Here is a 12,488-nt window from a genome sequence, read left to right as displayed (position 1 = left end):
AGCTATCAGCAGGGCTCGATGCAGGGCCCGAACCCATGAGCTGTGAGATCGTGACCTGAGCCAAAGTCAGACGCTGAACCGAATGAGCCATCCAGGCACCCCCGAACATATATATTTTTTAAATTGACCTTGTCTTAGATATAATATAAATCTATAGTAATCAAAATAGTATGGTACTGGTACAAAAATAGACACATAGATCAATGGAACAGAATAGAGACTCCAGAAATAAATCCACAATTGTATGTCAGTTAACCTATGTGAAAGTAGGCAAAAATATACAATGAAACAAAGAAAGTCTCTTCAGTAAGTGGTGCTGGGAAAACTGGAGAGCTACATGAAAAAGAATTAAGCTGGACCACTTTCTAACATGTATATAAAAATAAATAAAATGGATTAAAGACCTAAATGTGATATCTGAAACCATACAAATCCTAGAGGAGAGCACAGGTAGGAAATTCTCTGACATCAGTTATAGCAACATTTTTCTGCATGTCTCCTAAGGTAAAGGTAAGAAAAGCAAAAATAAACTATTGGGACTACATCAAAATAAAAAGCTTTTGCACACTTGAAGAAAACATCAACAAAACAAAAAGACAGTCTACTAAATGGGAAAATTTATTTTCAAGTGACATATCCAATTACAGGGTTAATATTCAAAGTCTATAAAGAATTTATAGGAGTGTCTGGGGGCTTAGTTGGTTAAGCGTCCGATTCTTGATTTTGGCTCAGGTCGTGATCTCATGGGTTCAAGCCCTACATCACGTTCTATGCTGATGGCACAGAGCCTGCTTGGGATTCTGTCTCTCTCTCTGTCCCTCCCCTGCTTGCTATCTCTCTCTCAAATCAATCAATCAATCAATACATATATACATAAATACATAAATATTAAAATAAAAAGAATTTATATAGCTCAGAGTGCCTGGCTGGCTCAGTTGGTAAAGCATATGACTCTTGATCTTCGGGTTATGAGTTTGAACCCCATGTTGGGTGTAGAGATTACTTAAAAATAAAATCTTAAAAAAAAATTATACCGCTCAGTACCAAAAAATGATCATTAAAAAATGGGCAGAGGACCCAAATAGACACTTTTCCAAAGAAAATTGCACAATGGATACATGAAAAGATGCTTGACATCATCAGGGAATTGCAAATCAAAGCCACAATGAGACAGTACCTTACACCAGTCAGAATGGCTAACATGAAAATGACAAGAAGAAATAGCAAGTGTTGGCGAAAGATGTGGAGAAAAAGGAACCCTTGTGCACTGTTGTTGGGATGCAAATTGGTACAACCACTGTGGAACATAGTATGGAGTTTCCTGAAAAAATTAAAAATAGAGTACCATATGATCCAATAATTCCATTACTGGGTATTTACCCAAAGGAAGTGAAAACACTAATTTGAAAAGATATATGCACCCATATGTTTACATATTTACAAGAGTCAAGATATGAAAACAGCTTAAGTGTCTGTCATGGACAAATGGGTAAAGAAGGCGTTGTATATATACGCAATGGAATATTATGCAGCCATAAAAGGATGATATTGTGCCATTTGTGACAACATGAATGGACCTAGAGGGTATTATGCAAGTGAAGTAAGTCAGACTGAGAAAGACAAATACCAATGATTCTACTCATAAGTGGAATCTTAAAAAAAAAGAAACAAACAAAAAGCAGAATCAGACCTACACATAAAGAGAACAAACTGATGGTTGCCAGAGGGGAGGGGAAGTAGGGGATTGGGCAAAATGGGTGAACAGGAGAGATACAGGCTTCCACTTATGGGATGAATAAGTCACAGGAATAAAAGACACGGTAAAAGGGATAAACTTTTTGACTTTTCAGAAATAACTTCTAAGTTTCTTCCACTCGGTCTGAGCCCGTTAGCATAGCTGCCATTAGGACATCCATCCATTCATTCAACAGAAGCTGTGTTCAGTCCTAAGGAGAAATAGGGTATGGCTCTGGGAGCTCACAGCTCACTGGGGAAGGCAGCCTTGGAAATAACTGATTGTGTTTAGCAGGAGAGTGCTGTTGAGTGCTGTATGTTGAGAGGTGCTCACCAAACTCTCTGCCAGTTGAGGCTGGCACAAGAGGAAGTGGATTGAAGAAAGAGTATTTTTAGAGTTGTGGAAGCACTTGAACAATTTGTTGCAAAGGAGGAGACTATTTTTTGCAGAGAGTATTTTCAACAAGCTATTAATTTGTTGGGAAAACTGCATATGTAACATATTCAAGTTTAGCACTATAGGCTCAGCAAAAAAGAAAAGAAAGAAAAGAACCCCACGTGAGCAAGAGGAAGTTCTGCCTGCCATCTGTTCAATGCCATGTTCCCCAAAGTGCACTTGAGAAGGGGAGTGGGAGCCTGGAGGATCATCAGTTGATCTTGGGGTCCATGTGTACTTTCGTCTCTCAGAATGTGTGCATCCTGTCATACTGAATGTATTTAGTGTATAAACAGATGTATTTTTTGTAAGATGTGGCCCCTAGACACAAGCTGGTTCATTTGGCTTCAGTCTCCAAAGGCATGTCCTTAGAGATTTGGCAAGTTTTTAAACTTGCAGGCATGCAGAAAATTGCACAAACTTTTCACAAACTAAATACACCTGAGTATCCAGGACCCAGGTCAAAAAACAGAATATTACTAACACCCAGAAGCACCCGTTGTGCCCTATTCTTTTGCCATCCCCCAAGGGTAACCAATAATTTTTGCCTACTTTTAAATTTCATATAAATAGAACCGTACAAGTATGTATGCTTTTTGTGTCTGGCTTCTTTCAGGCAGTGTCCTACGATTCATCTATGTCATGGAATGTAGTCATGTTTCATTAATTGTTAGTGTATGGTGTTCTGTACGAACACACCATAACTTGGTTTGCTAAAAGTCTGTTCTGCTGTTGATAGGCATTTGGGTAGTTCTGTTTTCTAACTATTATGAGACAGTGTTGCTATAAACATTCTCATACATATCTCTGGTCACTACATATCTCGGTTGGGTATAATCCTACAATGAATTGGTAGATCTAAGGTTGGTCCAAACAGCAGTAGATACTGCCTAATGGCTTTCTAAAGGTTTTTATACCAATTCACACTCAACACCAGCAGGGTGAGGGCTCCTATTGCTCTGCATTCTTTTCAACACTTGATGTTTTTGGTCTTTTATTTTTTCTATTCTGATGGGTAATTCTGGCTTGATGTTGATTTCAGTCACCATCTTGAGAACATCACCCACATGTAAGATATAACTCTTTCAGAATGCAGTTCAAAACTCAGCACATGTAGCCCTCATCTACTGGAGGTGGGTGTGAGCATGAGGATTGGCAGGGTGGTTCCAGGAGAAAGTGCCTGCTGAACTGGTGTTGAAGGTTGACAAGATGCTAGTCAGGGAAAAAGAAGAGAGAAGGGCCACTGACCAGGGGGACACTCTCCCAGGCTCATGGAAAGGCCCACAGTCTAGAGAGCACATGGCAAGATTTGAGGAGCTGCATGTGCGAAGCTGAGTGGGGATGACAAGTGACTCTGGAATGGTGAGCAGGGACAGAGCATCACCCCTGTGAAGTAGATAAAGTTACCATATGGCGGGTGGACCATTATCAACCTCTCTGAGCTCATGGAGGGAGATTTTGGGCCAGGTCTAGCAAGATGGCATACGTGTGGAGAGAAGGGAAAGGATGTGGGACCGGCAGTGAACCAAGCCCAACTTTCCTTGGCCTGAGACTCCTGAGTTAGAGATAGTCAAGTGGGCCTCAGAGAACCAGTGTGGAGAACTTCAGCCTTTACTAACTGGTTCTGGTTCCATTTTCTCTCTCTGTTCAGAGCATCCGGTCTAAAGTGGAGCTGTCTGTCTGGGATCAGCCCGAGGATCTTAATCTCTTCTTTACTGCTACCTGCCAGGATGGTATGTCCTACCCTGGCCAGAGGAAGTGTGAAGGCCTGAAGATTGGGGACACGGTAAGTTCTCACCCCCATTTATACCTGTTAGCATTGGTCATCATTCTTTGACTTCTGGTAACTTTTATGACTTATTAGAGTCCTTTAGGGGTTTATATTCTGTCTTCCAACTCAGCATAACATACTGGGGGACCTTCCTAGGCATGCTCTGTGTTGTGTGTTTAAGGTGCCGGGTGGATCTGGTCAGTCGACAGTGTTCAGTGCATCGCCACCTAAGGCTTCCTCAAGTTGACATTGTGCCCTTGGTGTTTTCAACCATTATTATTTTCATTTGACAGGGATGAAATCAGGTGGGCGAGTATGGGTGGGAATCTAAGAGAACTGGCCTTCCTTCCTAGTCCTCTGCAGCCTGCTCTGTGTCTCGGATAACCTGACCCTCCCTTTTCTCTTCTGCGAAGTATGAAGAAAGCCATCCATTTCTTCTGATTTAGTCACATGGAATGGATAACTCCACAGCGATGGAGGGCCTAGAAGCTCTGTGTGGGTTAAGTGGGTATAATTAAGAAATGTTGTATGTAAAGATATGTACCTATGTGCCAAGCCAAGGGCTTAAGGGAGGGGAGAATATATGGGTGATGAGAACAAAGAACAAACACAGGCACAGAGGCAGGCAGAGTGGTGATGGAGAGCTGTCCACACGTCTTCCAGAGCTTCCTGCTGCTTAGAAGCAGACCGTGGATCCTTTCCTTGCTATGTTGATAGTTTCATTGCTCAGAAAACAGAAAGGCAGTGAGAGAAAGTTCTCTTCCACACATAAAAGAATCTGACTAGAGCCAAAAAAATGGATAGGGACCTTGAAAATAGATGACCATATCTTTGGGGGCACTAAGCACTAATGAAGGCCAAAGTGGATACACACACACTTACACCCAGGGCTCTAGGGGAAAGAGCTCTAAAAGTAGGTGTACCCACGTGTCTGGTTGAGCCTCCATATGGTCTTCTGGGCCTTTCCCACATGCCTTGCCTGATCCTCTCCTTCCTTCCCCTTCACAGCAGCCCTCATTTATGACGTACAGGTGGATGTCTCGCCTGTTCTAAGTCTTACAGTGGTGCCTCGCCCTGTCAAAGGGAAAATTCAGAACACGGCACATGTTGAGAAAGTGAAGGACTCTAAGTAACAACTCTTTTTCTAAAGCATGTTTTTTTCCAAGTTTATTTACAAAAAAAAAAAAGTGAAAGAGGTCCTTATCAGTTGTCAGATGATAAATCATTAAAAATTAAAAATGAGGGGCGCCTGGGTGGCTCAGTCGGTTAAGCCTCCGACTTCACTCAGGTCACGATCTCACGGTCCGTGGGTTCGAGCCCCGTGTCAGGCTCTGGGCTGATGGCTTGGAGCGTGGAGCCTGTTTCCGATTCTGTGTCTCCCTCTCTCTCTGCCCCTCCCCTATTCATGCTCTCTCTCTGTCTCAAAAATAAATAAATGTTAAAAAAAAAAAAATTAAAAAAAAAAAAAGAAAAAAAAATTAAAAATGATTGTGGCATTTAACTCGGAAGGCGCTCATAGAATAAGGTAACATTGCCATACAAAAATCCTTCCATTCCCATCTTCCTAATTAAATGAATCAGTTTGTTTGGAGATTGTGCTTTAATCTAGACCAATACAAAATTGGAATAGAATTGAACCCTGTCTTATTTAGCAATAAGTAATAATATATACATGGACTGTTTAGGTGGGGAAAGCGTCATCTCATTAAAGAGGTACTTCCAAGAAAATTTTGTTTTTTAATACTTGTCAAATTTTGCAACATATTTATGTTGTTTTGATCAATCCAGATGATTGTCACAGGGTTTAGAGAGACAGCTATGAAAAACAGAAGGAGGTAGAGATAACTAGAGAAAATGACATGTAAGTGAGTTCTGTGGATCTGTGACTAGAATGCCTGGGGCAGTGTCAGGAAGGCGCAAGAATAACACATGAAAAACACCCAGCAAGGAACCCTTACTTGGAGAAATAGGTGCAGTGGGACAGAAGTGAGAGAGAGGACCCACAGCACACACACAAGACACCTGGGGTTCAGGAAGGCTCTTGGCAATGTCTCATGACATCCTTATGGATAAGATAAATGATGTGAGTTGATGACAGCACAGTTAGGCAGATTTGTAGCTGAGTAAACTTGCTTCTGAGAGTGTTCATAATGTCAGCTGGAGGGAAGACTTGAATGAGGTTCCAAATGTCTCTTATCTACTTGTGTTTTCTACTGGCTTGAATGGAACTCACGAAAGACTGCTTATCAAGTATGAAAAGGTCACAGAACTAGAGAACACAGATTATCTTTGCTCCAGGAAAACCAAGACTTAAAATCATTTTCAAAATTCAGCAGTATTGAAATCACAGGACTGATATCTTGCATTTAGTTCAGACTATTAACAGGGTAGAGGAAACTTAGTTTGCTAGTAGTTTTTAAGATAAGGACCTGGCAGATTCTGATTCTCAAAGGCTTAATATGAATACACAATGCTGCTTAAAAAAAAAAAAGCCATTGAGGTCATATTAACGGAAGTATTTTGAAACCCCAGAGATAATGGTTCCACTCTTCTTCGTGTAGGTAAGACTACATCTGGAGTTCTGTGCTCAGTTCTCTTTTTTTCAAAGAGCAAATGACAAGCAACTATCACGATGAATTGTCTAGAAACCAGGAAGGTCAAAGGAACTGGTGTTTTTTGATAATGACAGCATAAAGTTAGATTTCTTTTGGGATATGCAAGAAACTCAGGCAATTTACGCTGCCTTAAGCAAAAATGAGAAAATTGTTATGAGAATATTGGGGTCCCTCATGGACCCAAGAGGGACATGCAGTTAGCCTTAGGAAAGACCAGGAACAAATCAGACTGTGAGTTAGCTCTGTGTTCCTCACCACTTCCCTGTGAGGAAGATACCATTATTTATATTGACAGATGAGAAAGACTCAGGCGCAAAGAATTGAATTGCCCGGATTCCACTACCATAAGTAGCAAAGTGAAAATTCAAAGCTGGGGCTTTCTGGCTCTGATGCTGGTACCCTAGACCACCTTTCCCTGGCCTTTTAATGCCTATGATTCTGTTCTGTCCTATCTATCTCAGAGGGTTCATTTCGAAGCAAAGTACGGTAACAAAGAATGGGGGCCCTCACACGGGGAACACAGTTTATCGAGTGCCTTTAGGCACCCAGTGCACACACCCCCTGGCTCGGGTGGGGGATGGGACGCTGCACCCATTGCTGCTAGACTGAGGTTTGGGAGTGTGACAACATGCCCGAGATCCCCCAGCTAGCAAGCAGTGGACTTGCCACTCAAACCAAGGTCATCTGACTAGTCCTCCTTTTCATGGAGGGGATAACACGAGTACCACTCCGGGGGTTTATCATGGGCCCCGTTCTGCCGTAGGGATTGACTGCTGCTGCCTCTGCTTCTTGCAGCGCCTGTAAGGTAGACATTACTTCCCCACTTCACGTGAGAAAGACTGAGGCTCCAAGGGGGACCTGAGAAACTTGCCGGAAATCCTGCTGCTGTCGAACCCCAAACACCAGCAGTCGAAACTGAAGCTGCTGGTACCAAAGCCTGTGGTATACCTCACGCACTTTGGAAGTAAAAGCTTTCAAGGAAGCCCAAGGTGCTATCATTACCACTTACATACAGACACCGTGCTGTACAGATTTTGTTTTTTTGCCAGGATAGCTCAGAAACAGTAAGGACATTGTCCAGAGGACAAAAAAAAAAAGATTTTTAAATGGCATTTTCTCGCAAACACAAAAAATCTCAGCTGTCTTGGGATGATTGGTAGAGCATCTGCGAAAGAGAAAGAAGGGCGCTGCCTCCACACGGATGCCCTCGACGGCTCTTCCGCACGCGTGTGCCGGGAGCGTCCCCTTGACTCAGACGGAAGCCTGACGTGGCAGCTCACCGCGCAGTGTTGTCTTCCGGGCCGGGAGGCCATGGTCACATGGCCCCTGGCTCTGCTGCAAGGGAGGTAGAGTTTTCATTTTCTGGGGATGAAGAGGGACTGGCACCGAGCGGCAGCCACTCACCCGTCACAGCTGAACATGCTGCTGCCCGGGAGGGCCACGCCAGCCCACGAGAGGCTAGCTCTTTGAGGGCCCCGGAAGCAGTGGGGGCAGAGCTGGCGGCATAAGGTGCAGGGCCCAGTGCAAAATCAAAGCATGGGGTCCTTGTTCAAAAATGCAGAGTCTGAAGGTGACAACAGCAGAGGATTAAACGGCACAGGGCCCTTCGGAGTGTGGGGCCCTGGGAGTGCACAGACACAGGCCCGTGGAGCCGGCCCTGGCAGGGAATGAGGGGGCGCTCCCTCAGCCACCTTTTTGCTGAAAGAGAGATGCATTTCTGCACTTCTGGCTGAGGCCAGTCTAATTCTCTTAGCCCTGGGCCAGGAAGGCAAACTTCTGTCCCTCCTCCTCCCAGACTGAGCTTTCTCTAGGGGGCTCACAGTTGGGCTTCAGCAACCAGGCCGGCTACTGAGTATGTAGGCACTTCCCTGCTCTAACATCTGTCTCAAGGACGAATCTGGCAGAGGAAATACACGTGCAGATGAGGCAGCCCCATAGAGGGTGATGGGTGCGGCTATAAAAGCTCAGCAAGGTGTCATTGCAGCCCCGAGGAAGAAGGACCATATCACAGGGGTGCTGTTCGAGCTAAGAAGCATGAGTAGGGGTTTTCCAGGCATGGAGGGGGAGGAGTGGGCATGGCATGGTGAGCAGCAGGTGAGGCTCTGAGGCTGTGAACAAGCATTGCCCTTTTGTAGGAGGAAGCATCTGAGGGGAGTGTTGGGGCCTGAGGAGAGGGTGGCTGGAGTGGAGGCTGCAGAGGCAGGCCCGGGCCATACGGGTAGGACAGATGTGCCAAGGTGTCTGGTGTTATTTGGCAGCCGGGTGTTTTTCTTCAGTGCCATGATTTGGGAGCCCCATGGACAAGGTGGTGAATGGCAGGAGGTAGGCAGGAGTGTAGAGCGAGCAGAAGGGCTCGGGGACTTACCCTAGGGAAGCGGGATTAGGGAAAGTACACAGGGAATAATTGTCACGGGGTACCTCTGGGTCTGGTCTATGGATGAAGATGTGCCCCATGGGGTGCGTGTGTGGGGTGCAGCCTTGGGACAGCTGGGTTCAGGTGGCAGCCAGGTGGGTCTCACCCCTGTAGCTAAAGCTTCCACAGGCAGGGACTCTGTGGTCACTTCCAACCAGAGGCCACGGTTTTGTGACTGTCCTGTGTTCTCTGGGTTAAGAGAGCTCTTCTGGGCAAGAAGCAGGAAAGATGGCGGGGGGTAAGGGACAAGGTCATCCTCAACGAGAAACACTCCTCAAATTGTTGAAAGTGTCATCTCCAATAAGGTTCTCTTCTCCAGTGATTTCCGTGTTTTCTCTAATTTTCCTCCTCTGGCCCCAACACCAGCCAGTGCTGATGGAGTGGGCCCGGCCGCTGGGAGTCGATTTTCTCATGAACCGGCTTTGACAAATCAGTATGCAAGTGGCCAGCCGTGCAGCAAGCACTAACGCCCAGTACAAAGGACGCAGTGAGCCCATCACGGGCTTCCCACAGCATCCCCCTCTCCTGTCACCTCCTGTGGGGCTCTGTACCCCATGCCCGTGCCCAGCGCTTTGTTTCAGTGAGTTCCTGGTGGACTTGGCGTCTGTACAGCCCTGGGTTTGGTGGGTTTGGGGTGGGGGCTGGGCAGCCCTTTTGAAAGCGAGGGTCAGGCCAAGAGCCCTGTGGGGAAACCAGGAGCATCCCAATGAGGCTTCAATAACAAGACTGGATGGGAGGGAGGGCTGCTGTGTCCATGACCTTTCTCTGGAATCTCCGAGTGGGAGATGGAAAGTCTCAAGGAACTGGGGAGCTTTCAGTATCAGTTGAAGTCTGCGGTAATCAGGGAAAAGTCTCATTCCAGCTGCCTGACAGACTCTGGATTCCTTCCTGATCCCTCAGGGAATGGACTCTGAAAGGAGGTTAGCAGAACAGATTTACTTGCTCCTGAAGTGCTTTTTATAGCCTTCCTGTGCCTGGCAGGACATGAGACCCCATGGCTGAATTAGAGTCATTCTCTGGTGATCAGGTGGCTGGCTGCACGGGCCCGACAGCTAGGACCTCAGTTAGACCACAATTTTGGCTGAGGAAGGCCACCGGGACCGCTTAAAGCCAGTCGTCCTTGTGCTGCTGGCCAGGCGGACGGCATGTGAGCCTTTCTAAGTCCTGGGTGACTGGCTCCCTGCACTGGTGCAGGGGCTCCCCTAGCTTCTGCACTTAGGCCCTGGAGAACACAGACACGCTGGTAAGACTGGGGAGATTTAATTCTCTCGTTACTTTGTCCCTTAATGCAGGCACGGTTCCCTGGGGGAAGGTTATGCTCACAGATGGACACTCCTCACCATCTTTCAGTAATTAAATCCCTTTGGCTTTTGGTCTGGGTTATTCCTCTGTAGCTTATTCCACTTCTGACCCACAGATGCCTTTGGGAGGCAAGGGCGTTTCACTTCATAGGTCCCACACAATTGTAGCCCTCAGAAGTAGTAGCCTTGAGCAAGCCATGGCTTCTCTCTGAACGGAGGGATGCTCACCTCTGCATTCTCGATGGCCCCGTGGGTGGCTTCGGTCAAGTACCCCCCCCTCCCCCCACTTCCTATCTGTAGGCTAGCACAAGGCAGGATGATTTGGAGACGCCTCTGGTCACCACCTTGGGGATCGCCATCTAGTGGTCCCTGCAGTGATCTGGGCCACCTCTCCCTCTGTCCCCAGATAAGGACACTGAACATCTGGCGCATTCCCCACTTCCAGGAAGTGATGTGCCAATGAGAGCACAGGCCCGGTCCCACCCCCACCAGCTGTGTGACCAGCATTAAGCTCCCTGACCCACCAACCCTATTTCTTCTCTGGAAAGGGAATGGGTTAGTCCCTACTGTCTGCTGCTGGTTTGGCTCTCCCAGAACCCTGTGATTCTGGCTAGTGGTCACCATCCTCAGCTCACCTGTGATATCCCTTGGCTAACACTGATTCCTGGATGTCTGTTGTTGAGTCCCCTTGGAGCCGTGTGTGCCACCAAGTAGGACCTCTCTCTGGGGCCTGGAGTGCTGGGTCTGTCCTCCTGCTCAGTCTCACCTACCCCGACACTGGGGTGGCCCCACAGGTCCTAGAATCTGAGGGGAAGCCTTTTAGAATTATTAAAGACCCCAAAGTGATAGGGATCTGTAGAACATTTAGAAAAAACATGTTTTCAGTGTTCTCTAAAAATATGCATTGTTACCTAAGTAACAGTAAAACAAGTTATAGAGGATTATTTATTTATTTATTTATTTATTTATTTATTTAACTTTAAATGTGTACTTATTCATCTTTGGGGGGGGGGGAGGGAAATGAGTGGGGAAGGGCAGAGAGAGAGGGAGAGAGAGAATCCCAAGCAGACTCTGCACTACCAGCACAGAGCCTGACGCAGGGCTCAAAGTCACGAACTGTGAGATCATAACCTGAATTGAAATGAGAGTCGATGCATAACCAACTAAGCCTAGATGACTTTTTAAAAATCAGTTTTAATCCAGCCCAAATAATAGAATTAAGAATAACAACAGCTAAAACTGGTTCCAACCCATTCTGAGCTTCAGAATGAACTGAGGAAACTTTTCAAAGATAGGGGCGCCTTGGGGCGCCTGGGTGGCTCAGTCGGTTAGCGTCCAACTTCAGCTCAGGTCATGATCTCGCGCTCTGTGAGTTCGAGCCCCGCGTCTGGCTCTGTGCTGACAGCTCAGAGCCTGGAGCCTGCTTCAGATTCTGTGTCTCCCTCTCTCTCTGGCCCTCCCCCGTTCATTCTCTGTCTCTCTCTGTCTCAAAAATAAATGTTAAAAAAAAAAAATTAAAAAAAAAATAGGGGCGCCTGGGTGGCTCAGACGGTTAAGCGTCGGACTTCAGTTCAGGTCATGATGTCGCGGTCCATGAGTTTAAGCTCCGCGTCGGACTCTGTGCTGACAGCTCGGAGCCTGGAGCCTGCTTCGGATTCCGTGTCTCACTCTCTCTCTGCCCCTCCCCTGCTCACGCTTTGTCTCTGTCTCTGTCTCAAAAATAAACATGAAATGAGATGAAATAAAATAAAGACATTTGGCCAGATGCAGTGAGTCAGTTTCTGGAGTGGGCACAGGCCTCTGTCTGGTCAGAGTGCCACCATTGAGAGGAGCGTCTCAGAGTAGTGTTTGGTCAGGGGGTGCCAGCTACCTGTCTGCGGACCCCACCTGTGCTGGGCTCTGAGCCAAGTGTTGAATGACTACTGCACATGGCTCCTTTGGGGGGGTGGGGGGAGGGCGGGGCGGGGAGCCAGGCTCCGCCCTCTGGGAGAGCCAGGCTGCTGTGTCCTTGCCTTCCTCACACTGCAGCCCTGTGGGCAGCCAACAGGCATCTTTCCTGCACCACTGTCTGCCACCTAGGACCACCTTGCTGCCTGTTTCCAGGGCAACCCATGAGAAGCTCAGGAGGTAGCGGCACTTCTCTTCATGCCTTGTTTAAAAAGAGAAATATTGTCCATGTGTGTGGAGTGTTTCATCTGTGATGACTCTTGTTTACGAC

The 12,488-nt window shown here is 46.7% G+C and overlaps 1 protein-coding gene across 2 annotated transcripts in view; it reads left to right on the top strand.

The window, feature by feature from the left end:
- Positions 1 to 12,488, top strand: part of ITGB5 (integrin subunit beta 5) — a 122,307-nt gene that overhangs the window by 75,705 nt on the left and 34,114 nt on the right. For both annotated transcript variants that reach the window (XM_023260248.2, XR_002745280.2), the window contains exon 9: positions 3,822 to 3,956. In XM_023260248.2, coding sequence (XP_023116016.1) covers positions 3,822 to 3,956 — 135 coding nt within the window. The remainder of the gene's footprint in view (positions 1 to 3,821; positions 3,957 to 12,488) is intronic.

Source organism: Felis catus, chromosome C2 (genome assembly GCF_018350175.1).
Source record: "Felis catus isolate Fca126 chromosome C2, F.catus_Fca126_mat1.0, whole genome shotgun sequence".
Taxonomy (NCBI): Eukaryota; Metazoa; Chordata; class Mammalia; order Carnivora; family Felidae; genus Felis; species Felis catus.
This window is presented reverse-complemented; position numbering and strand designations above follow the sequence as displayed.